Here is a 27,824-nt window from a genome sequence, read left to right as displayed (position 1 = left end):
TTATATTTACAGTAGTGGAAATACTATAAGATTAAGTAATCATGGGCATCTGCACATCTACATTTTTTAGGTTCTGCTAACCAGTATTAGACACACTTCCAACTTCAATAAAGGCTTCCTTTTAATTTCTTGTAATTACAACAGGAGTACGAACAGCTGAGGACATTTCAAATACAGCTGTAAAACACTGCAGGGTGTGGTGCTCTTATGAAATCAAGACACAAAGGCAGAGGCATGAAGTCTTGTCTTTTTTTTTTTTTTTTTTTTTTTTAAAGTATTTCTTTACCAAGTAATGGCGCCAACCTGGATTCTGCAACCCTACATAAATCACTGCCAGTTGTGGCTAAGCTGTAATGTTAACCAACCAATTTAAAACCATTACTGACATAGAAACATGTATTTAGAGATTTTGTGCCAACTATGAAACCACACAGTTTTTCAATCATGTGAACAGGATACTCTATATGGAATGCTAAATACTAAAAGCCACATTGGGTTTTGGGGTTACCTTTCTTGATTGCTCAGTTTGGCATAGAGGGCTTTTACCAACTCTGGACATTTCAGCAAATGGTCTGTAACAATCAAGAACCTAAAGAAAAAAAAAAAGTGTTACTGGTGCTACAAAAACAACATGTACACTTACTCCAAATGGTGCTGGTTTTGTACAGATTTTTACTTGTAGATGATTGTGTGACATGCTTCTGGCCCTATCTGCTAATAAATACAAATTGTCACAAAATAATTGCACATTGTTCTGCAGTACTTTTCCGAACACGGCAATGGCCATTTCCCATCAATTCAGCACACTTTTACTCAAATGCTTGAAGTTGGTTAGAGTCTTTTGCCAGTTATACAAAAGGCACACCACAATTCAAATAATAAAGCAGTCACTGAATTGTTCATGCATCTCAGCAAAAGGCCAAAGTTCAAGCTTGAAAACTATTATGCTACTCATCATGACACTGTTTTTAAGCCCACCAAGCAGACAAAAAAGTCCCCAAATAATTTATCTTTTAAAAAAATTCTAACAAAGCATCAAAGCAAATGGAAACTTCTTTGTCAGATGCAAGGCAGCAAAATACTGTTCTCAGCTTACAAAAAATATCCTCATTAATAGGAATCTAAGCTGATAACCAAATCTAACTCCTTGCTCTACGAGGCAGGTAGGTATGGTCAGTCTACCCTTGTGCTAATGCCGTTATTGACACTGATCACTTTCCCAAGCACCATTCACAGCAGTCAATAGCAGATGCTAGTCATTTAATTTCAACCCAGACATGTACTCTCAGCATTATGGGGAAAAAACAAAGTATGTAAAAATATTTTTCTCCTCAAATTACATTCCTAGGAGCACTGACAGTGTTATATATGCTGCAAAGATACATGCATACTAAGCTATGCATTTTTAAAGTGGCATGTCTACCTATTAAATATAAAATAATTCTAAGTCAAATCTCAGAGCATCTCCTCTGAGCTGATGAAGCTACTGAGAAAGAACAGCTAAAATATTATGGAAGCCAAGCAATTTCAATATTCCCTCCACCTCCGCCCTACTTTTCACTTTGCTGACAGCCTTTTATTTGGTGTATCCGTAATCCACCACACAGCTAACAGGAAGATCACATAGAAGCCTTCCAGTTGCAACGAAGTATTTTTGGGACAAATGCTCCATGACAACTGGGGAAATAGGAGAACAAGAGGTCCAAAACATTAATAGCTCTAATGTTTCTAACGGTAACTGTGGACTTTGCCAGCATCTGGTTCAGTTACTGTAAACTAGACATTTTTAAGAGGGGGAGGGAGACGAAAAGCTATTTTGTGCTGGTTTTTTTTTTTACTGATATTTGTACACACATTCAAGCAAAAAAAAAAAAAACCCCATAGTACAGGCATAGGAAATCATCAACTTAAAATTGGCATTCTGAGCAGTGTAGCATTGATTCAAGAGTTTCTCAACACAAATTTGAACCTACAGACTTCCCCAAAGTCAACAGCACAAATGTATTCCAACTGAGCAGTGCAGACTCAGCCATAACAACTGAATCAAGCCATCAACAGGGCAGTCAAGGGGAACACTTCTACAGTTCCTGAACCAACAATTCATGGCATACAAGCCATCCACAGTTAAGCCTTCAGAATGGTAACAACTGACTTTATTTTTCAAGGATCTGAGTAGAAGCGAAGGCTTTTTATCTGGGGCTGCAAAAGAAAAAAGCATAATAATCAGAGTTGTACAGAACATAATACTTAGCCTCATAATGTACAAATTTCAGCTGACAACTGAAGTACGGTAAAAGTGCATTTCAGCTGACAAACTGAAGCCCGATTTTTCAATTCTGCAGTTGGGACTATGAATTTAAATCTTAATTTTCATGACTAACATTACTTCGAGGAAATCTTCTTGACTATTTGCCTTGTAGTTAAAAACCAATCAATAATTATCACAAAAAGATCTAATGCTACTAGGTGCACATTAGCGATGACTTTTGCAAAGTGGAAGACCTGCATTTTAGTCATTACTTGGGTCTACACTTTTGTATTTATTCACACACATCTTCCACGTTCTGTGGACTAGACCTCTACTGCCTGAGGAGCTTGCAGTATTTCTGAAAAAACTTTCTGCTTACAAAGAAGCATAGACTTCTGTATGTGCTTCTTACCCTTTTAATTTCATGACATGATGTAACACCTCAGAAATTTCTGCTTCTGTATCTAAGTTTCTGTTTTACCTTATCCGCTTCCTGCATTACTGTATCATAAATAGAGCCCTAGCATATTTTACAAGAGCACCATCAAAAGGTAACAGAAGAATTAGTAGTGGAGTAAAGCACTTTCAACTCTTGCTACCATGCCCAGAAATCTTGGTGGTAGTTAAGCAAGGACTCAACAAATTAAATCTAGTATCTTTAGTCCTCAGCTCTCCTGTTTTTCATTTGGGGCAGGGGAGAAGAGGAAAGTAAGACCATCCACAACTCTGAAATAAAAAAAAAAGACATTCAGTTTTGGGTTACTGACTGAATATGGCATTTCAGATGCACACAAAAGGCTTTGGAAGGAGATTTAAACTCTCTTTGGGGGCCAACGGCAGAACCACTGGGATAAACTGAGGACCACTGTAATTTAGTGAAGGAAATGGTGAAAATTAAAGTTGTTATGCAAGCGTAACACAGTAACAAATGAACAGTGTTAAATATGCCAATTTTCCTGACTTTTAAAAAATTGTTTGGCTAAAATCCTAAAAAAATCAAGTGCTTACATAGTAGATAAATACAGGAGGAGATGTTCAGTTCAAAGACTTTACAATAGCACAAGGGCTGCATTGTACCAAATTGAACTTGAGAAGCAGCCAAGATGAAATGGTATAAGCTACATTTGCGCTCAGTATATTCCAAATGACCGGCTCCAAAGCCGGGTGTAAGCAATCAACTTTATCATCAAATGTCATGCTCCATATTAAGTTGATTTGATCCCATTAGCAACTTTAGAGAACAGTGTCCTCAGTCACAGAAAATGAGGAAACCCCCCCAAATGTTTTAGAAGAAAGAAGAAAAACGACACAGCAATTCTCTATTTGATCAGCAAACTTCTCTTCCTATCTCAAAACCAAAAGCATTTTTCATCATCCTACAATAATGCCACTCTATTCAAAATATTTAGTAAGAACAAAATAGCTATTTTTACTGTAGTTTAACAAACAAATGTAAAAAATCATCCAAATTTTGAAGAAAAAAAAGAAAATTTAGACAGCTAATCTTTCAAAGCTGTATCACCAGCCTTTTTAGATGCTAAAAAAGCAATATGCCTCATGAGGAATTGTTTGGGACCAGAACATATTTTAGGAGCAGAAGTATTTTTTTGTCCTTTCATAAGAATATAAGCACCCTATCAAAGCTATTTAAAAAACAAGTATAGAGGTATTTAATAACAAATGGAACAGATGTGCTGTCACAAAGACCACTAGAAACTAGATAATTCATGCCACTCAAACACCAGCACTTCTCCCTCAAAAGAAGAATAAGGAAACACATTTCCATATTTAAGGCTCAACCCCAAGCATCAAGCACCACAATACTCCTCTCCTGAGCTGAATCAAGCACAACAGTGAACATCCTTCCATCTTCAAAAGGCATTACCCATAATGAATGCATCATCCTTACAGGCCACGACACTGTCTACCAAGTCAACTCAGGTCTAGAAAACTGAGTTTAGGTTTCTGTATTATTTCTCTGATTCAGAAGACACGCCCATTCAATTTGATAGCTACATCTGAAAGGCACTAAAAAGAGATTTATTTTTACTTATGTGCAAAGTTGGAATCATTTTTTTCTGAAGAGCTACCAAGAAAAAACTGGAAGACTATTAGCATTACAATCACTTCCTGCTCCCCCCTGCTCCACAAAATATACAAGAAGAAAGAGGTGACAAGGTAAATAAACGTGTGAGGCTGGGCTTTGAAAGATTGAAGAAATCTGTGCCAATACACTGCTACTGCAAATAGAAGGTAGAAGCTACTCAGATCTCTACAGTTAAGGAAACTTTTCCAATTGTCAGTACTATTTAAAACCACAGTTGAACTTGGAACCTGCAACATAACTCCAACTTTCCTGGAATTAAAAATAAGAATTACTTTCTGGAGAGTAGAAGAAGGGGGCAGGCGGAACCCTAAACTGTCAGAGAGAAGAGATAGAGTTGCCAGCCCAAAATTAAAAAAAAAAAAAAAAAAGAAGAAAACAAAAAAAGGTAACATTTTCTGGTTTCTCCACCACATGCATACCAACTAAGCAACAAGCACTCTACTGAGGAGTTCCATCTTTGCCTTTAAATCTGTGCCCATGGGCGAGACTCCTTGCCACAGGAGCACTAGTTTCTGTCCACACTTCTTTCCATAAGCCAGGACAAAATAACCAAAGGCAAAAAATGGGGAGGGGGAGCCCCACATCCTAATCTTTACAGTCATCATTGAGCTGTGGTTTCAAAAAGAGAAAGTTGATGTTCAGAAAATCTTACTTCCAACGCCAAACAGCTGACCACACTTTTAATATCGTTTTTCTGGAAGCCAAAATGCGTATTACGCCTCTTATTTTAAAATGGAGGATTTTTGTTCCTTGCTCTTCAGGAATCAAAAATACAACCTGTTTTTTCTTTCCATAGTAACTACACTGCCCCATGCACCCACTTGGAAAAACTGATGACACAAGCTATACTCCCATCTTTAATGGAACCACCAAAGTATTTCTAAAATAAACAGGTTTTAGAACACACATTGGTCTCGGTTAGGATAAATTATAATGTAATTTTGTACTACTTTTTCCTAATTGTTTTACAAAACACATATGTTTGCAGGTTCAATATTCTAAAATAGATCTCATGTGGCATTCTGTGCTGGTTTCTCGTCTAAATACAGTAGCTTCTGAATTGTGTGACACGCTTTTCTGCTGTTGATTAATACAAACCCAAAAGAGTGTGAATGTGGATGCGTGGGGAAACACAGAGGAATGACTTTTTAAAGTCTCCACAATTTTCCAGAGCCTAAGGCATAGCTCTCTGCATGTTTTAAGAAAAAAAACTTTTACCAGGAAAAAAAAAAAAAAAAAAAAAGTCAGTGCTGGGCAAGCCTTCGGCATACTGCACATATGACATGGGATACTGCTTGTGCTTTCTTCTTCATTTGGAACTGCAAGGGATTTCGTTACAGAGGACTCTTCAGACCTTGGTAGTAATCACACAGAAATAGAGTGAGTAGAAAATACATTTTAGTTACTGAACAGTGTATTCCAGCTTTGTTTCCTAAAGGAAGGATATGTCCAATTCCCTGATAGCATCCTGTCATAGGCAGCAGCTGCTGAAAGCAAGCAGCACTGGAAAAAGAGAATTAGCTTATGGAGTAAATATATTTGCTTACATGTTTAAGATATGTTCAACTTAATGTCAACACTTCAAAAGAATTAAATCAGCATACCATTACAGAGGTATATTGGAAAGATGGAAGATACACAGAAAATAAATTATTGTCTCACAAGGGCTTGAAAACCATGCTCATTCCTTTGAACAGAAACAGAAGATGAACACTGGGTGGAAGAAGTGGAACCAAAAGATGCATAATGTAGAAAGACTGATCACAGTTTAAGACACATATCTTCTGCTGCTAGGGAACAGACAGAAAGGAACTAAATAATACTAAAAGGAAAAAAAAAAAGATCACAAGAGGGTGGAAGCAACAGAACTGAAGTTGAGAGGTTTAAAAACTTTCTATGTGCAGGGAAGTATTTTAGAGGGAATGCTAATCCCACAGCTGTGATCATGAGCCGAGCAAACTGGAAGCAACAGATAATAACCAACCTCTGAAAGGGGGGAGCCTACAATAAAGGACAAGGTGTCAGGACTAAAGATAGGACAGGAACGGTCACTCATGCACCAGGCTGTAGCGGCACAGAAGTTTTTCACCAAAGTTAGAGGGTATTGATTCTTAAGCGAAAAGCCTAGATAGTAGCTGCATGTTGCAAAGAACAACACGTTTTCTAGAAGACAACTGCACAGCAAAGAACCATCAAGGAGATAGGATCATTTAATTAGTGTACGCCATAAATCAAATCAAAGAAAGGAAACTAACTTGTTTCTGCAGAGCCAGTGTCTTTGCAAAGACATACACTTTGAAGTATATTCTGTAACATCATACTCCTTGAAACTTTCTGAGAGCAGCAAGCTCTGGGCACTCTTCGCAAGCCCAACTACAGATCCAAACATTCAGGACAAGACAGGTAAGTTTCAACGGCTTTCAGCCCTGAAAACTTCCAGTTTCTTCTTGCTCTAAGATTTTAGCCAAAAGCTATAAAATGAAGGGGTATACAGCCAGTCAGGCAATGTTTTGAAGAACCTCAGTTAGAGATACACAATCTGCCTCCTCAGATCATTGGTCTTGGGAGTTAGACCAGCAGCAGCACCCTCAGAAGAGCTCCTAGTATTCAAGATTACAGGACTGCTAGCCTGAAACAAGTCCAGGAGCTGTGTTGACTAGAAGTTTAGAGGCAGTTTAAAAATACAATGTCTAATATATGTTAATGAATACTATTTTAAAATGCCACTCAGCATCTAGTATTAAAAATGGCAAAGGTAGGAACATTAAAAAAATCTTGGAGCTGTTTAGAGGATCAAGCTTCTAAAAGAGAAAGAGGAGGAGTTCTTAAATCAAGAGAATATTTATTAAACGTGTGAATTACATTCTGCAACTTCACAGATTTCAGAGATAGAAGCATTTCTGATGCTTACAAGTAACCACAAGCTTAATGAAATGAACCTTCAGACCATCTGGTCTGGATTAACAGGTATGATCATACAAGGACTGAATACAAAATTTGACCAGGGCATTCCTTATAGAACTGACTTGCTTCCTAAATTTATTAACTATTTCTTAGCTCATAGCATGCCATGGAAAATACTTAGTAAAAAGTGTATCACTCATGAAGACACACTTAAGTGTGCATCACAGCACTGTTACCTCCCTTTCTTCCAAGTTCTGAGGCAATTTTTGTTACGCTGTCAATCTACAAACACGTTTTAAAAATGCATCAGTGCTTAAGGTCTCAAAATCTCACTATGCTGATCTGAAAAACAGCTCTCTGTTTCAAAAACTGCTTAGAAAGCGGATGGCTTGCCTTTCCATCACTGACTAGATTCAGAAGTTGCTAAACTGAGGCCTTATCTCCCATAACCCACCCCTCTTAGGAAGCATAGCCAACACTTCAGACATTCCTTCTTCCCCAATAGGAGGAGATCCTTGTCTTTTACCGAACATCTTGTGATTTGAGAAGTAGGCAAATGTGACAGGAAAATTCCAGAAAGCTACGTCCTGCCTTTAAAGACGCTTCCTCCGCTCTCTTTAACTGGGAGAGGGGTTTATGGCAGACAGAAGAGGAACTGCAAAAGGTCTGCTACCAACAGCTGCTTCTAAAAAAGCAGCTCTGAGGAACTGCTCAGAATTATTTCAGATTTCCTCTGACAAAATCTCCCTACAGAACTGCTGTGAGATTGGAGGGAGAAGCCAAAGGCATCACACTTGGAAAGAAGTTCGTCCTGAACTTTCCCTAAGGACTTTTCCAGCTTGGAGACGGAAAACTGGACTCTAAACATGAATGTGGGATCACGAACAGAAGAGGAATTGCCAATTCACCAAAAAAAGATTTTAAAGATGTGCTTGCCCTCCTGCAATAGGTAAAGAGTAGAAAACCCAACATGTGCTAGCAGAATGGAGTAGTGAGGACCCCATGGGAGAGACCACAGTTCAGCCAATGGCCTTAAATCCAAATATTTGTCCTGGATGTCCTCTCTCTGTCCTAATGGTTCATGGCAGAAACTACAAAAATAACTTGAGCATCGTTAAGTGTTTATTTGTGGAATTCATTGGATACTAACTTAGAGGAACATTAAGTCATAAATTTCAGCGCACAATAAAAGAAAAGGGAATAAAATAATGAATAAAAGTTTTGCCTATAACCAAAACTCGCCTCGTTATTCCAAGAAAGATTTTCAATACCTAAAAGCAGCATTTGACAGCAAGAAAGCCCAGCCAAGAGGAATAAACACACGTGGCATTCACTTTTTATTTGGTGTAATACGAAACCAGATACTCCAGCTGAGAGACAAGAAGGTAGGCAGGAATTAAGCAATATTTTTAACTTTAAAAGTGAGAACATGTTAATTTTAGTCATTCATGAGTCCAGCAGTGAGCATAACCTTCTGGAAGAAGAACAGTTTGTATTTCGGCTCAGCCATATAATGCTGTAACAGCCGCTTAAAAATGGTTGCTGTGCACTTTGTTAGCTGTGGTGCAAGGTACCCAAATCTTTACAACAGAGTACTGGCTCTGTTGCAAATACCGCGGGTATGTAAATTCGTTTAAGCAATCCTAGTGGTATGTACTTCAGTGAGAACTGAAGTACAGCTGCAAATTCTCAATGAATTGCTGACAAAATATTTTTTCTACAGTCCAGCCAGAGAGGCGCCCAAAGATTAGTTTTGACTTCATAAGAAAAGGGACAGAAATCTTTTTATGCACTTTTACCTGACTCTATCTCACACATACTCTTCTGTATCAGAAAATAACATAGTCCCTCAATGGGGGGGGCGGGAAGTGCTTTAGTAATGAACCAAGAATTAGTTCAAACCAGGAAGATTATATGCAATGATAAAAATGGACACCAAAGCAAGAGCAGCAATACACCAGGGTCTAAACTTATTCTAAACATACCCTCAAAGCAGCAATGACTATCTTTCACACACCTAATTGCAGAAAACTGCAATTCATTAGTTATCCAAAAATGTTTCAGAAATAGAAGGCTCTAATGAAAGAATAGCTATTATCAGCATAAGGCACATGCAAACCTACACAATTTCAAAAGCTGTCCTAAAGAGACAGCATTACTACATGTCAGGACCAACGCTGACCCAAGGACAAAGCTTAGCTCTTCACTTATTGTCAAAAAAGTGTTCTTATATTCAAGACAAGAATCTTCAGCTTTCTTCAGCCAAAGTAAATAACATTACTTCTACCAAAATAAGTAATCCTGTTTACTGTTCAGCTTCTCTGTTCACAGCTAAGTAGTGTTAGGAGGCCATTTCTGGACATTGCCTGCTCGCTCTGATCACAGGAACAGAGCAGCACTTTACACTACTAAATGGAGAGCAGTGAAAAGTTCACAACAGTTTCCTACAGAAAACAGATGCAACATGACTGGCATCAATTGAGCTTTCCCCTAAATTTGGAGGGCTGGCAGAGAAAACTACTGGAGTAGGCAGGACACAAGAAAGTCAGCACAAGAGCTGTCTAGCTTGCTTCCTGCTCCTTAGCAATAGGAAAAAGGTGACAAAGCAAGCAACAGAAGGTATCATCATTACATTACGTGAATGTATCCATCCACATTTATCTTACAGAAGGATTAGTGCTAGTAAAAGAAACAGGCTTTCAGACTCAATTCGAGGCTACCCTCAAAACAAAGCAATTCTAATATTCTAGTGCAAAAAAAAAAAAAAAAAAAGAGAAAACTATTTGGATTGGGAGGTTCAGCTGTGTGACATTCAGGTGTATTACTTGTAAATGCTCTTACAGTATGTGCTTTACAAATGGAAGAATGATAGAAAAATGCAAAGAATCCGAGATACAAGCTGCAGGTACCTTCTTAAAATGTAGCCAGTTATTCACAGGACTCAGTGAATATCCTCTGTAATTAAAGCTAAACTAAGAACAACTTGTTGCCTATAAAATACATGCTGCATTAATACTGCCAAGAGAACAAGAAAAAAAACTCTTGATACTTTGCAAAAAAAAAAAAAAAAAAAAGATATTGCAAGACTTAGCAATGATTGTTCTACTTGTAACAAGACTACTAACTTTGTAGGCTCTTCCAAACCTTTAACTACACAGAAATACACCATGCAGTACAGGCTCACAAGATGCATGTATGGTCTAAGAAAAAAGCATTACATTAGTGTAACACACTGACCTATGGCTAACTGGAAGAGGGAAGGAAAAAAAAAAATTAAGAGAGACAGAAAAATCATAACCAAAACCAGAAAAAAAGACTTTGTTAAAATCAGTGTTGCGTAAGGAATAGCATATGCTAGCAGATTTCCATTGAAAATACGAAAAACAAACCTTACACCAACCTTTTTTTTTTTTTTTAATAAAAAAAAGGATGTGATGTTACTTTCTTACCTCCCTCTATGCACCAAGTAGACCAAAGATACTACATGTATTCTAACATATAAATATCATAGTTTCTTTCAGGATTGAAATCACTTCCTTTTTTAAAAAAAAAAATCTAATATGAAGAAAGAACATATTTTGCTATTTAAATTACCCTCATCCATGACAAATATTATCTCACAATAAGAACAGATAAACACAAGGGAGAACCAGAGAATAAATGTGTTTCTTGAGATGGGAGATATAAGAAATGGAGTATTAGAAGAACAAATGAAGTGAGGATCAAGAAACGGGGGGAAACACTTATAAAATGAATCACAAAAAGGCTCTAGAGCTACAAAGAGACAGAAAAATCAGCCCTTTCCTAGCAAGGAATTATCTTTTTTTAATTTCAAGGTAATGCTGTTTGAGTACCTGTTCAATGCTTGATATTGCACTGTTGCAATACACTTTTTGGTTTAGATTTTGCACTTGTGAATGCACTTTACTTGTGTTGACTTGAAAATAGTGCCAACATTATTGAAAGATTTCCATTTATGATTTGGTTCAAGACGACTGTATAAAATGCCAAGAATTGTACACTACAAACTCATTTCTTTTTCTTTCAGTTAGGAAAACTGTTAACGAGCTTTGAGACTTAACTAGCCAATGTTAAAAAACTATGAATGAAAACCAAATGTATTATTTTCTTAATGCCTGGAAGATATTCCAATGCTTTTTTTGTATATTCCATGTATGAGGAACTCAGCCTTCTGACAGGAATTACAGGACAAACATTCTGCAACTGCCTTATGGCAGGACTAGGATTACTCTTTTCTACCCATCTCTTTTCCTTCATCACGGTCTTATATCTTGTACAGAAGTTTGACCCTTTTCAATTTCAAGACTACTCTGAAGGGAGACTGTTTCTGACCCACATCAAACATCCACAGTGGACGTAAGACATTTTCATTTTAACATCAACAGAATGCACTTCAGACTAGAAAGATCAGGGAAATGGATACCTCAGCATTTATTTTGATGCTGCATTTATTCTGCAATTACCTTAAAAATATAATTTTAACACCATGACAACCTCTTCCAGCTCTCCCTGGCTTTCGTATCTCAGTCAAAATACATTTCAGCATATCTTCAATACATAAAGAAAATTAAGGACAATCAAGAGAATTACCTGAAAAGCAATCTTTCACACGTGTTTATATTGACAGATGCCAAAACTAAAGACTCAGTTTGTCACTTTTGAAATAGAAGTCTGGTCACCTGACCCTGAAACTTTAAGTTTGCTTTCTGAAAACTATTTATGTCCTAAGCAAATTGACCTGGTTATGAAAAAAGCCCAGCCACAAACAAATTTTTTTCATTTTTTCAGTACAAAAGCAAACTGTTAAATGACATTTGCTTTTCATTCAATCATCTTAACTCTGTTTAGAGACTTTCCAAATAAGTAGTAAACCCCTGACAATTCTTTCTAACTACATTTTGAATTTAAACATGACCTTCAAAAGAAGGCTACAAAAACATACAAACTATCCTCCCCTCCCTGCCCCCCACCCTTGGAATGCATCATATAACAATTAACTGAATGTCCATCCTTACTGATGCAGGGCAGAACATTTCTCAAATGCATAACTGACAACAATATTTACAAGAATGGCCATTAGCAAAAAATATAAAAGCTCAGTGGAAGAAAACCACTGATTAGGTGCTCTTAAAAGTATGAAAATGAAATGTGCAAGATTCACAAACAAAACGTCTTCTCTGTTTTGGTATAAAAGTGATTGTATGTTGCACTAGACAACAGATCTGTTAAAAAAAAAAAAAAAAAAGAAGAAAAAACCCCACATTTTATGTAGTACTCACAAGCATTGGTCATGCAAGTCTTCCTAGCATGACCCAATAACTGAAGTCTGTAAGTCTATATTCTGCGTTAAGTTTATCTCCAAAATCTCCACAAACCAGCATACAAGTATAAATTAGTTTACATTCTAGAACCCTGTTTCACTACACAATAAAAAAACTCCCAACAGACCATGATCTTAAAATTCCTGTCTATATCCTCAACAAATATGTAGTCTTATTTTAGCAGCAATCAAAACAGTCAGTGAAAGTATCATGAAAGTAATCTCTATACCAAATTACTAACTTCTAAATAGATCTTCATTTACTACTTAGCAGTGTCACAAATTTAGACATTTTAATACAGTGATTTACACTAGAAAAACATCTAATTAAGAGGGGAAAAAAATCTAAAGATACATACGACCACTCAGACTCCAGCCGCTCTTTGTAGACTTTCAGGACATGAAGAGCCACAGTCAAGTTCCCAGGATACAGTAGTTCTCTCACTTTCTCTGAATTAAGGCAGGTGAACAGTACCATACAACAATAGGCAACAATCTTCTCATCACTGTACGTTAGGCACGTCCTTCAAGAGAAAATAAGGAGTTAAGAGAATAAGTTAAAACTGACCCTGGAAAAACAGACTAGTGGCATTCAGCTGGTTGAGTTGTTCTTCTTTGCTGTCTTTTAGAGAATCATGAGTTTGTCATTGCCTAAGAGGGACAGGAATCATCTGCAAACAAAAACATCCAACTCCCAGCTGAAGGTCAAACTTAACAGATGCTAATGCTAAACTGGAGATAACTGAAGATCTAGAGATTGAATGAAACCATAATAATCATCTGCTTCTACTATCATAAGGTCTTTCTACATCCAGTGCTGACAAGCAGGCTCCAAAAACACACTCAGAATGATTATCAAATTGAATGAACGCGCCTTTGTTACTAGCTCAATATGAAAACTTTGGCCAAACTCATCAACAATATTGTTGTGTGTCTACACAAAATCGTTTATGTAATATTTCGTTACACATGTGTCATCAAACCTCCAGGAAGATATTCTGGTGAGGTTAGGAGGGGGGCAAAAGTATTGGAAGACACAAAAACTAAGTCACTTTTGTAGATTCCAGCTGATGCACAAGTACTGACGGGTCTGCACAGCAGCAAAGTGAATAAAGAAAAAGCTATGATTCTTGGAAGTGAGTATAACTACTTGAAAATGCCTCTGAAATAAAGCTTGTGTTTGAAGCTCATAATTTGAAATAGAGTTTTCTTCCAGTTTCTGTTAGATGAAATCAATTTACTGTTAGTTTAGAACAAGCAGGTTTTTAAAGGTCCTGACCCCTACCAAAAAAAAAAAAAAAACCAACCATCTACAGGATATGGTCTCAACCGTCCCATTCTCACCAAAGTTATTTTTCAAAGCTTCATGGTGCTAGTAGAGGCACAACTATCATGTACAAAAGATTTGAATACAACCACAGAAATTACATTAGAAAAAAAACCCGCATCCATGCTTACAAGAAGAGATCTGGGAAAGCACACTTCCAAATGCTCTTCTGGGAATCTCCATTTCCTGCTGCAATGTTTCCAAGAAACTGGAGACTACAACGAAGAGCTGAAAAAAAAACCCAGAAAATATATTAACAGGAATTCAAAGAAACACTAATAAATTTCATATAAATGACAAACTTCAACGTGACAGCTATACACTACAGAATCCATCTAAATTAAGATTTGGGTGCAGTATTTCACTGCTATTGTACATAGATATTTGCATTTTCTCTTGTAATGCAAATAGTTTTACAAAGTATTCTAGAATTATACCGAAAACAAATCAATTTTTTTCCTCAGTTAGACTTACAGGAATATTAAACATTGGTCATTAGTGATACAAGAACTAATTGACTCTGTCAAGGTTTAAGACAGATTACAGTTAGCACAAACTGAAGCAGACCCACGCTGAACCAGTGGCTGCCCCATGGCAGTGGCCATTTTGCCTCTTCCAGATCTGAGATGGCTTTACTTCCTTATATTAAATTAACACAAATAGGCTGCCTGTCATCACCTGAACTCTGCAAGAGCAGCTCTGCCTGCTACGAAGAGAGCTTCCAAGGCACCCTCCCTAAGCTGGCCAGAGATGGCTTGAAAATTTTGTTGCAGCAGGTAGAGCCAGAGCAAGAGAACTGAATCTGTTCCCTCGCTACCCACATTAAATTCTATGTAGCTGGACAAATCGATATATAATATGATGATGTGCTTAATACTTTCTGATTTCTATCCCAGAAAAATTAAAGCCAGTACTCCAAATAACTTTGCCTCCAATTTTAATACTGGATTTAATACGGCAGACTTCTACTACTACAAAGGGTTTATTCCAGCCTCCTCTCAATACAGACTTAAAATATGGGAAGATGACATTTCATCATACAAGTTAATATCCTGAAGCGTGCCAAAAGATGTAAATTCATGCAAAATAAAACCATGAATCCACAGACCTCACAAAATTAAAACACTTTTTTTGGCGCTACTGACAGCTCTCAATAGCCTGGCCCTTATTAATAGGTTGGCAAAGAAACTTAAATGTTACAATGCAGTTTAATAGATATTACAAACACCAGCTTATTACAGATGGAGGTGGCCGATATTGCCAGGTTCTGAAAATATAAAATTAGGTCTCTTTGAAAGGTGCTGTGCCAGCTGGCAGCCAGATTTCCTACAGAGGTCTGGGCATATGTCCTCTTGGGAACAAAAAGAAAGCAAGTCTAAAATGAGGTCACTTGGGCTTAGGGAGTAGTAACTTTTTTTTTCCATATATATTTTTTTAAGCCCAAAATACGCATGTCCTCTCCATAATGCATTTTGAATCATCTTCTCCTTTATGCTTTAGTTCTTAAGATCTCTGTTCTCTCTCACTGCACATCTGCACTTTTTTATTATTTTCTGCTCGTTGTTATGCTTCCGCTTCTCCCATCCATCTGGTTCCCATCCTGCTTACTCAGAATTTTTCTGAAGGACAGCAAGCATGGGCACGCTACTTTTCTAGCAGACATTTTATGGAAATACTTTGCTGCTAGAAGAAACTAACGAGGCAGTAAATCCTAGGAATAGGGTATTATTTCTCTGCGTGAACGCCTTACCTACTCTACTATGAGAAACATGAAGTTGGTTGATTATACTCCAACCTTTACCTGAAATTTGCTTGACCTTTTCCAGCTATCAATCACATTTCGGCCATTAGAGATTAAGCTGTCAAAAAAATACTACAGACTAGGAAAAAAAAAAGTTAAATATCTTTTAAAAAGAAGTTGCCATCCTTACTGTAACAAAGATGAAATGCTATGAACACATTTGCAATACAATAATAAATATCTACAAATTCTCTATTAATCACACATTGGAGTCTTAGTATTTGTGAAAGCAACCAACACTGCCCTTGTTCAATCGTGATGTTTTGAACAAGCAAGAAGGATCCAGGAAAAGGTCACAGTTCTGTGGATGTACTATGGAAAAAAAAACCCAAACAGTTTAATCTGTAAGTACTGGTTTTTAACCAGTAATGGTTAACATTTTTCCTTTAATTAGAGGACACAATTCAATATATGGGCAAGCAGATAATCTGTGAGAAAAGCTACTGTTATCTACTCACAAGTAAGCAGAAAAAGATGTCCTGATAGTGCAACATTTCCCCATGCAAGTAATCTCATGTGATGAATCTCAGCAATTAAAAGAGATGTGATTCTGCAAACACCTGAGGTAATTGAGCTATACCAGGAGTACAGATTACACACAACCGGTCCTAGCTCACCATCCCTCCAATCAATTCATGTGCTCTGTCACAACTACAATGTAACTGCTGCACTGCTGCTGCAGTGCCTAAACTCCTTTTCCCTACAAAAAACCCCATGTAATTCCTATTACAAAAAACTGTAACTCATTTCAGAGTACTTAGTGTGATGCCAGGTCAATGACATATGCCAAAATATGGCTCGTGTACTGGAGAGTGAACACTCATGTTTTGGCTTCTGTGATCAGGGATCTACCTCTGAGAAGCCAGGTCTGCTGGGAGCTGAGGAGATTCTCCTGACCAAGTGGGACAAGAGGGTCTTCACCAACGAGCTGGACAGACTTACACAGCAAGACCCCACCTGGAGTTCTGCGTCCAGCTCTGGGGTCCCCAGCACAAGACAGACACGGACCTGTTGGAGCGAGTCCACAGGAGGCCACAAAAACGGTCAAAGGGCTGGAACACCTCTCCTGTGAAGACAGGCTGAGAAAGTTGGGGTTGTTCAGCCTGCAGAAGAGAAGGCTCCCACGAGACCCTATCGCAACCTTTCAATATGTAAAGAGAGCTTATAAAAATGGAGAGAGGGAGACTTTTTACCAGGGCCTGTAGTGACAGGACAAGGGGCAACAGTTTTAAACTGAAAGAGGGTAGGTTTAGATCAGATATAAGAGAAGTTTTTTTACCATGAGGGTGGTGAGACACAGGAACAGGTTGCCCAGAGAAGCTGTGGATGCCCCATCATTAGAAGTGTTCAAGGTCAGGCTGGATGGGACTTTGAGCAACCTGGTCTAGTGGAAGGTGTCCCTGCCCGTGGCGGGCAGGTTGGACTAGATGATCTTTATAGGTCCCTTCCAACCCAAACCATGCTATGATTCTATGTGCCGTGTCCAGCAGTCACAGATGGAAAGTCAACGATGAAGAGGAACAAACAGCATTAAAAGTCATTATAGCACCACAACTAGAGTAGCTCATCACAATATGTTCTGTGAATCACATCACAGTAGCATCTGCATGGTTATGCTTAAAAAAAACCCCAAACAAATACTCCCCCTCAAAACCCCACAGGTGCACCTGCTGGTCTTGGAGTATGCAAATGTCTCATGCAGTGTTCTTCTCCAAAGATGATTCCAGATAAAATGTACTAGCCTAGCACCAAGCTACCAAGTGACACTGAATTTTGATATGACCATTGGAAATCTATACTTTGGTATTTATGCTTTAAAAAAAGAAACCTGCAAAAAATCCAACTAGAGCTGTTAATTCACAGCAAAGTACGCATGTATTAAAAAATGCAAATGCTACAAGTGAAGTATTGCATTCCCAACTATGGAAGTCTCTTCTTAGCTTCAATTTCCATGTTTCCTTTTTGTTTTACCTCTATTGGACTTGACTGCTGTAACATATGATTCAACTGTGCTTAGAAATCTGTAGAATACAGATACTGCTTTTCTCCTCTCCAACAGTTTCATTGTCCTTAGAGCAAAAGCAAGAAAATCTAGACACCGACTAAGACAGACTTCATTGCACAGTATACCAGCTGAAACTATTTTGCCATCCATTCAATAAGCCATGTGCTTTCTGAAAAGGGGAAGGAAAAAAAGAAAGAAAAAAGGAAGGCAACAAGACTATTTCATTTTTTTACCTGAAAATGTACAGATCTTTATGAAGCTAAAAATAATTGTCAACCACTCTTTCCAGCTGCATTAGCTAGTATTTGGGAAATACTACTCATAACAATTATAAAAAAAAGTATGTCTTTTCAATAGGACTGATTTATTTAACATCTTAAGTCCACCCCCTAGCTGCTGGTGTCTATAAGCACTGACTTTAACAAATATTTCTGTAGCTATCAGCACAACTAAATTTTAATTTAAAAAACATTACGCTGTGTGTGGTCACAAGACTGTTTTTAACCTGATGGTCAACCACTGTGAAATTACATGTACTAAGATGTAACTTCTGATACACAAATTGACCCTAGAGCTGAAGAAATTTTTCCCCCATTGAGATTTCAATGGTTCCTATAAAAGCAGGATGTTCTTTTGCAAATGCAAATACTTAGATTACATGTTGCTGTCACAACCAGCCTGCAATGGGTTATGGAGAATTTTCTAGGTTCTACAAAAATAACCTCTTTATAAAACAGAGCAACATGTACAAGGGGAAACACTGACACTTTTACTTATGAATTCTGGTACCTAAATGTCTGTCTACATGTAAACTGATCTTTTAGAGTTGCTCAATGCCACCCATGCAAGGTGAGGCAGCTGATACTTTACGGTCCTGCATGAGGATGGTTTGAATGCACTCCAGCAGTTCAGTACCTTCAAGATCACAGGTCCATTTCTTCCTTTCAGTCTCTTACAATCACACACTAACTGAACCAAGCTCTAGCGCACACTTTTCATTTCACAATTATATTGCAATACTACCCAGATGGTCTGAAGGACACACATGAACCTTTCACAGGCCTGACATTGTGTCTTGCTCCTCACAAAGACGTCATTTCACACAGTGTCATTTGCAGAATCAGATTGAGTATTAGATGAAAACTTAAATCCTTGAAGTTATTAGGACAAAGATTTTAAGCATTATGATTTTAAAATGCAATACATTGTTTCCTTCTGTTCCACATGGTTAGGTGAAAATATTTCAAAAAAAATTATTAAAGTTCCAGTACTGAAGTTAGAAGAGTTTATTGCTGGTAAGCCTCTATCAACAAGATTAACTGCAATTTCTCCCTCCCAGTATCTTTCCTCATTAGATTGCTACACACAACCATTATGTCATTATGCAACGTATTTTGCTGTAGTGTGTATTATTTAAATGTTTATATTCATACACATTTTTACATCTTCCTTACAGAATATGAGTTTTTTCCTGGTGGATAATCAGACTTACCTTTCAAAGTCCTACTACAATTTCTCTAGTCAAGAACAGGAGGCCATGAACTTGCTCACCAATCACTTTGAAAAACCTTGACCTCAGCTGCAGAGGCTTACAACAGTCATAAGAAGAGATTTCCATTATTTTTATTTGGGACAGAGCACAGAGATAGTTGTAAGTGCAAACCTCTGCCTTTACTGGAGTTACACAGAGATATAAAATAAATCCAATCAAAGCATGTATGAAGCTGTACAATATCACATGCCAGACTGCAAACATAAGGCTAGGAAACTTGCATATCTCTCTTTAATGCTTTGCTAACCATTAACTATGCATGAAAGATATTGCTGGAGTGCCCCCTCTACACTGGCGGGATGTACAAAGGTTTACAAGTACTTATACCAAATCACAGCCTCCCGACAGCCTGTACACCTTTTAAACCTCCTGTGAGCTTTGCAAATCTAAATTGTGGACCGTGAGCCATTACACAGACCACCTTTGGTTGTTTGTAAACAATGGCAGAATGTTTTGTGATATATTGCCATCCCTGGAAAAATAAAACCTTCAACTCAGCATAAGGTGTAGACCTCTATTACTATAAAATGTTAGTTTCCACCACTATCATCCGGTCATTGACTTGTTTCCTTGTGGCTGCAAGTTAAAGCAACTTCCAGTCATAAAAAAGAGTTATTTGCCTCTTCACCACCATGAATCATACCACAAATACTGATGAAAACGTATTTTCCTTGGAAAACAGTCTGTCTAGACTACTCAGATTGAATGTACAATACATATATGGGCTCTATCATTTAAAGTTATTTAAAATAGTGCTTAGTATTTTATTTCTGTAAATAAAATGAACGTCTAGCTACCGATTATATTTCCGCCTTGATCATACTGCACTTGCTGCAGCGCAGACTGGTAACCCATTTTTACCATCTGTGGAATACCAAGAATGTTGTGTTTAATAAGTTTCTGTTCCCACTCCTCATCTCCTCGACCTCCAAAAGAAAGTAACACTCTTAAATTTTTTTTCTTTCCCTTCAGAAATGCCAACTCTAATATTAACAGAACATTATGTGCAGTGACTGGACAACCATTCTGTACTTGGAAGATAAACGTCTAGGCAAAATATCAACACTTTGTTCTTACTAAAAAGGACAATTTGACTCAAATGCAAGAAAAATCCCCACCATGCTACTAAAAATGTGGAGTTACAAGCAAATTAGAATGGAGCTGGAAGAAACCATCAGACCACTCACCAAATTAGCCTCTGATGCAAATTAAGTTCTAATGAGATCTCATAATGATAGATTCAAAAAAATGTATTTGTGCATTTACCAGGAAAAGAGTCAGTTTGACAGCCCGCTGCCTGACTTGAGGTCAGTTTCATTCTGATTCAGATTCATACAGCATTAGCAATGCTTATTAAATACAGTAACAGGACTGTTCTCTTTATCTTCTGGTATTTTAATTGCATCATTTTATTTTAGAAAGTAAACATCATCAGTGTGTTCATTTCTTTAATAAATTATCTATTAAAGTCTAAGGCATAATAAATGGGACTCCTGTTACATCCCCACAAGTAGCAAAAACACATGCCTAAGATTACTCTCCTATGTGAAGTAAAACACGTGTAAGTGCTTGCAGACTTGGGAACTGCATTTATAAGTTTCCTGCATGTGTTAAGATGTAAAATTTTTTTTCTTGAATCAACCTAAAAGTTGAGCCTAAATCTAACAGACAATGTCTCTTTAAAGACCCTGTTGTAGCAAAATCAGCAAGTTTGAAGTACTGGGGAGTCTCAACCTGGACTTAAACCATGCCAGGAAACCAAGAAAAATAACAAAAAGGACTGGCCACCCACTAAGCGTTATTCGCGGTATCTAACCATATGACACACTACTGCATGATACCTTGTACAGGTCAAAAAAAAAAAAAAAAAGAAGAAGAAAATTATTAACATGTAACCAAGATTATGAGCAAATTTCTCCAATTATTTTTGATGGCATACTGTGGATGTTGTTTCATTTAAACCAAAATTTCCACTGAAGTGCTTATATTTTCCCTAGAAAAGCTAAATGATCTTTTTCGGTAAGTCTGTGGAAAGGATATCAGACTTTTTTTTTCCCCTCGGACCATTTATATTCTGTATCTGGCTAATAAATGGATGATGGTCCTTTTGCAATAGACAGAGATCAACAAGTAAACTTACATTTAGTATTTTTACCTGCATACCCACATTATATTATACAGCAACAGTTTTAGCATCCACACTTTGGGGCATTACTATTTATTTTTATTTGCTTTTTTTATATCTATAAAGGCAGCTTGCCTCTTCTCATTGCCTTGTTACAGTCCCTTCCATATCACGACACATGCCCAGAGGACAGAAGAAAGGGAAAGAACTTGATGTCTCCTGGTACAAATCTCATAACTTATCCTTTCTACACTGGCAATATTCCCTAAAATTCTTACTGAAAAGTGAAGGACAGCCACAAGGCATTTCTCTCCAATCCCAAAGCTGCTAGCAAAAAAAGATGCTCCAGAATGGAAGAAAAGTAGTCTTGTAGCTTGTGTCTGGAAAGCCACAGTTACAGACAGCCCCCTCCTTTTCCCCCAGAACAACGCTCACGTAACTGGGGATCTGGAAGTTGTGCCATGGCAATGATAATCAAAAGATTGAGAGAATGCCATGGTGAACTTCTATATAACTACTTGGATTTTTATCCAAACAGTTTACCCGAAGACAAGCAAATGCCTCACATTGTTCTCTTTGCCTGGATCTTCCTCCAGCTCCTTTCCACCCCTCTTCCATCTTCACTTTCCCTGGAAGAAGAACTATAGCACTCTCGGGCCTCTGGGGGAGACTCTTTAGTACGGGCATTTCCTCTCCGTACATGTGAAAACAGTTAAGCTCCTCTCCTTACATTATATTTAGGACACTCTGTCTTCAGGAAGCTCTCTGCATTAAAAGGTTTGTTTACCCCATTCTTCCTACCTTGATCTTATGGTCCAGATGTCCCTGCTGGGAAAAACAAAAACAACCTAGATCTGGTCATATCCTGTAAGAACATAATGTAATCTTTACAATAAACATATCCTTTATCTCTTCTCCTCCATCACAGCCAGAAGACAGGGAAGAAGCATGTGACCTGCACTATGCCCATCACTGCCAATAACAACAGGTTCTATTAGGGACAGTATATAATTGGCAAACCCCATTGATGCCCACCCTTTTCTGGCCAAAGCCTAGCAGCAAGTTAGGAGATGAAGACTGGTTTCTCTTCCTGCCTTTGATGTAAAGGGAAGCTAGAAACAGCCACCGAGCAGCTGCTGCAAGGTAAGATGATCAGAAATATGATGGCCCTGCTTATACCAGAGCTGCCCTGTGGAGCTGCCGATTCAGCACACAGTGTCAGAGCAAAGCAAAACCACCACAGCCTTTCCATCGAAAGAAGGTGGCAGGGAACAAATTTTACATCCGTAATAGAACAGTAATTTCCCCCCCCCCCCCCAGTCAACCAATGGCGACCATCTTAAATCTACAGATATTCCTGCAAGTTTTGATTCACATGTATTTATGTAGATTAGAAACCTGCCTCATTATGAATCCTGTTGACATTATTTGCTGGTAGGGTAGGGGACAGTAAAGAGCAAGGAAGGAAGGAAAGGGCTTACAGAACACTGTATTTAAAGGTCCACAGAAATATAGGCATTACTGTTCATTTCAATCCTCAACCAAAGTAACCAGAAACCATTCTAATTAAATAGACATCAGCAAACTCCCATTTCCTTTGTGCTCCAAGTGGTTATCAGTCCACATTATAAAACCACTACGCATGTGTCATAAATCAGCAACATCTTGGCAGGCTGTACTAGAAAGCCTCCAAATTGCAGGAGCAAGAAAAAAACAAAACAGCTATACACACTGCCTAAAAGCAGTATCAGCAACAAGAAAAGGGAAACCTACAAGGCAGCCCACTGGCCTGCTAATTGTTATAACTTAAGTATATTAGCTCAGGTTAGTCCCTCTCCTAGAAGGAGCAAAATGATTTATACTGACTCTGAGACAGTCACCGCCTCTGTCTCCCAGTACAGCAATCAAAAAATTTTTCCATGAGTACCATGGAAAGGACAGTTTTGATCATCACTGCAACAAACGTTGAACTGTTGGAAAGCACCAGCGTTTTCGTCACTATTTCAAATTCTGCTTCCAATGCCATCCATGTCATCAGTATCTGACAGGTGGATGAACCTCATTAGGCAGGATCTGGTCTGTAGTTCAAACTGTACCTCAACAAGCCACTGCAATAATACACTTTTACACTCATGCTCCACGGTAAAGTAATTCAGCTCAACACAGCTTAAATCAGTCAGTCACTACGGAAGCAACAGGACTCAAGTAGAGAATCAAGCCCAAGGTAGGAAAAAAACCACTATCAAGAACCACTGGATTCAAACTCAGTAGGACATTTAGACCAGAGTTAGGAAAAGGTTTTAAAATGAGGGGAGTCTTCCAAAGGACTAACAAGGGATAAACACAGCAAGCTAGAGCTTACTATATTCAGACACAAGATGCTACAACTACAGTTGCCTGTGGTATCAGGAGTCTAGTAGTGATGATCCAGGGCCTGTTGAAAGCCCCACTCCCTCCTTTTTTTTTTTTTTTTCCTCCATTAAGATAAGAAAATGCTGCATTTAAATAGTGTCCCTGGTCCTAAAGCTGCCCTTCTTCAGTGGGTCTGAACTTGCTCTCCTCAAACTTCACCCCACTCCAGATGTTATAAAATGAGAAAAAAATTAAGGCATATGTAGTTTCCATATTAATACCAGAAGTCACAGCCAAGCCATGTGCACAAACAGAGATGTGTGAGGCTGAAAACAATAACAACACTGGCATTTACTCAAAATGACAGTTACTGCTGTATCACATAAATATAGTTTACTGTACTAACCCTGCAGGGCACAGTTAGTTGTGCCTGCACACACTGCACAAGATTCAAAGCGTGGGACTCTTAGTGCATGGAGCAAGAGTTAACCACTGCAGACAGGGGCAATACTACATGCACAAGAGCTAAAGAGAATTCACTGTTTGCTAACTAAGGACAATTCATCAGTCTGACTTATCTTAGTCCAGGTTTGGCTCTGTTCCTTCTGCAGACAGCTGAAAGAGATGTAAAAGTTGGCTCCCTATTGTGCAGTTTCTGAAAAAAAGGCCAAAGAACAAAGACCTGGAACAATGACCTGAACCAAGGCCCACCCAAATCAGAGTCTTTCCACAGCCTTCAATGGATTTTGGACCAAACTATGAGGACCAAGAGAACCTTCTTGCCCACAGAAGGTGGCATCAGGTTGACATGCTTAGCAAGGGTGAAGCTTGCACGGCTGTAATCCTTGCTGTAGATGTTCTGAAGACAGTTCATTACAAAGCTGTGGCAATATTCACCAAAACACAGCTCAGACAGAGCAGCTGTAAAGTTAAAACTGCAATATAGGGCAGGACTGAAGTATCTGTGCATCTGGTAACTTACCATTGCCCAGCAGCAAGAATGCCTAAGTCCTTCCTGTACCATTAACTAGTAAAGGGGCAACTGTCTATTGTTAGAAAACCTCATAGTTGCTTCCTAGGATAGATGTTTCTGGGAGATGCTCGGAGTCACCTTCCAAAAGCACCCAGACTCACTTTCAATTAAAAAAAAAAAAAAAAGAAAAATTAATGAGCTAAACACAAAAAGGAACCAAAAAAAAAACCAAACCCCAAACAACCCCAAATGGTACCAAGAGAACAAACCAATTACTTAAAACTTTCCTGTTTGGTGAAGTAGTAAAATGCTCTGAGCTATAATAATTAGGGGATAGCAAAACTCAAAAAAACACAGGATTTTCTTAAGCTATGGAAACATGAAACCAAAATCCCAATACAAGTGCAAATAGCAGTTTACTTCTACCAGATAGTGTATCAACTGATTGTTAGGGCATACACTCTGCAAATGCTACAAAGACCATGAAAATCCCAATATTATTTTTACAGATTGGAAAAACACAAAGGCCAAAAACAACACCAATAACTCAAATAAAAAACTCATGCTTATGTTTACATAAAAGTTTGATGAGTATAATATATTCGTCACACTCCCACAATTATTCCCTGAAAATACTATAAATATTATTTTGACAATGTAATTATAGTTTTTACTTTAACAGTGGCAGCAAAGTACTGGCACCAATCCCCCATACAAAAAGCCTAGACAGACAAAGCAAAGATCACACATGGAAACTGGCAACTCTTAAGATCAGGGCTGTCCCTTATTTATATGGCTAAAAAAAGTCTGTTTAAATTAGCATCCCATTCATTTAAGCTGTAAAACATAAGTAGTTTAATTATGCCAGCAGTAAGCAAAAGGAAACCCCAAATACAAAAATAAATGGAACTGCAGATTTTTAAATTCTCTTTTCTTCCAAGCAACTCAGGCATGCTCCTTTTATGCTGCTTTTGGGGAATTAACCCCATGGACTGTGGGTCCATTCAGGAACTGCTCTCTCCCACTTCCTCTCCCTTGAAAGAAACGCTAATATGAATATGAACTTAAATTGATAAATTTCACCTATTAACAGCTCATGATGTTTTGACTCTGTGTGACAAGTAAAACGGTTCAAGCTTTATAACCACTTATTCCTTCATTCCACGTAAATCAGCACGTAACATATGACTCATACAACAAATCTGCAGCGTAATAATTTGCAGTACTTGCTCACAAAAAACCCATCAAAAACAAACAAACAAGAACAACAAAAAAATTCCCCAACATAACGGTATGCATTCTCCTCCAGAGATAAATATAGCTGGGACTGATGTGGGAACAGAGGAAGGATTAACTTTCCTTCCTTAGTCCTGTTGGTTTAAATTTAGTAGCCATTGTGTTTGAGAGTCTCCACGATACAATTTAAAAGTTACATCTTCTCCAACTGTAATCACATTACAATCAAATCCATATAACCAAGCCTGTGTGGAGACACTTGTTGTTCAGACAGCAAAAAAGACCTCTGTTTATAGGTAATAAAACTTAGCATTGGTTTCCCACATGCACTGGGTGAGCTCTGGATATTTGCTCTGCTATGATGTCTGTCTAGTAATAAATGTACTGTTCCACCACACTTTCCAGGTATATTTTAAAATATTTATTTTTCATATATAAAACACAAGCAGTAATTTGGAAATGAAACCATTCAGTGCAACATGATTAAAAGAACTACAAAAAGCAGTGAAAACAGAACGCAAATTTTTTAAAGAATAAAAGAGAAACATGAAAGATACTGAACAGGAAATAAAAAAGAAGCACAAAAGATAAGAGACAGCCTCCTTCAGTCAATATTGGCATTCGTTAAAGAATATTTAGGTTCCGTAGTTGACCGCTCTGTTTCTCTTTCCTGTTAATTCAAAATACTTTGCTGAATGTCCAGTCATTCCAAATGATAAGGTACAGAAAAAAAAGAAAGTATCAAAAATAGGCCACAGATTAGATAGACTCCTATGTCAGTACATAAGCCCTAAATGCCCTCATTTTCAAACTAACTGGTTCTGCAAAGGTACCACTCAGATTCATTCTGAAAAGGTCTGAGTATTTACTTCTAGCTCATTTTCCTATTGCCAAGATACAACTGTTTTAATGGGACCAAAAGTAACAGTGCTGCTGTTGCCATTGCCTTCTAGGGGAAGAAAATAAATAAATAGATAGATAAATAAATATTGACAAGAATCAAGAAATGGTTAAGGACACATGGCTGCCCATTTAAAAAGAATAAAGGAAAATCAATTTGGTGTTCTTTGGCAGGTTTGAGACCACCACCACCTCCCCCTGCTTTTCCATACCCTCAAAATTACGCAGTCTCAGTTTTCCAGTGCAATTCCAATTTGCAAATGGTTGAGTGCAGAACTAGGAACAGGTCAGAGCAAAGAAAAATCCCATGTTTCGTTTCACTGACTGAGGACAGAACTGAAAGGTTTACTTCTCCCAGCCTCTCTTGAGGAAGTAGAAATCACTTGAATCACTTAACTGGTATTCATTCATTTTTGTTTTCAGGAATACTTTTGCAAACATAACAACTCAAAGCTCCCTGTTTTACTCAGATTCTTCTTCAGGAAAACAAAAACATTTGATTAAACATCTCCTTTTCTGTAAACCCTTGAAAATGACCCTGAATTAACAACTTCTTAGAAAGGATAAGCTACCCAATGCAGTGCTGGGAATTTCTGATCTCTCCCCATTTCTTTTCAGGGATCTCTCATAACAAAATGTCAACATCATTTTCTAGTACTACATTAACTCCTACAGGTTATAATTCAGTGGCTTTTTGAACACAGCATGCCTTCCCCTTCAAGAGTTTACAAAGAAATCAAGTATCCTTCTTTGCTCAATCGTGTGATGTTCTCCTCCTGCAGACCTCAGGAGAAAGTTTTTGTCTTGTTATTTCATCAAAGATGAAATGCTTCCATCCCATCTGGCTTTTGCAACAACTAATATCTCTGGAAGCTATATATAGCCTAGGTTCCTTACCTCTTAAATATTTCTGAAGCACACGCACACCCTTATGCTTTTTTTTTTTTTAATGT

At 37.9% G+C, this 27,824-nt stretch overlaps 1 protein-coding gene across 5 annotated transcripts in view; it reads right to left on the bottom strand.

Annotated features, from left to right (window-relative positions):
- Positions 1-27,824, bottom strand: part of ATXN10 (ataxin 10) — a 106,072-nt gene that overhangs the window by 62,905 nt on the left and 15,343 nt on the right. For 4 of the 5 annotated variants that reach the window (XM_052789581.1, XM_052789585.1, XM_052789583.1 and 1 more), the window contains 3 exons: positions 14,059-14,155; positions 12,960-13,124; positions 509-589 (listed from right to left, as the gene is read on the bottom strand). In XM_052789581.1, coding sequence (XP_052645541.1) covers positions 509-589; positions 12,960-13,124; positions 14,059-14,155 — 343 coding nt within the window. The remainder of the gene's footprint in view (positions 1-508; positions 590-12,959; positions 13,125-14,058; positions 14,156-27,824) is intronic. The other variant, XM_052789582.1, reaches the window with a different exon arrangement.

This window comes from Harpia harpyja, chromosome 6, assembly GCF_026419915.1.
Source record: "Harpia harpyja isolate bHarHar1 chromosome 6, bHarHar1 primary haplotype, whole genome shotgun sequence".
Lineage (NCBI taxonomy): Eukaryota > Metazoa > Chordata > Aves > Accipitriformes > Accipitridae > Harpia > Harpia harpyja.
Note: the sequence above shows the minus strand (reverse complement) of the source record. Positions and strands in the feature narration are given on the sequence as shown.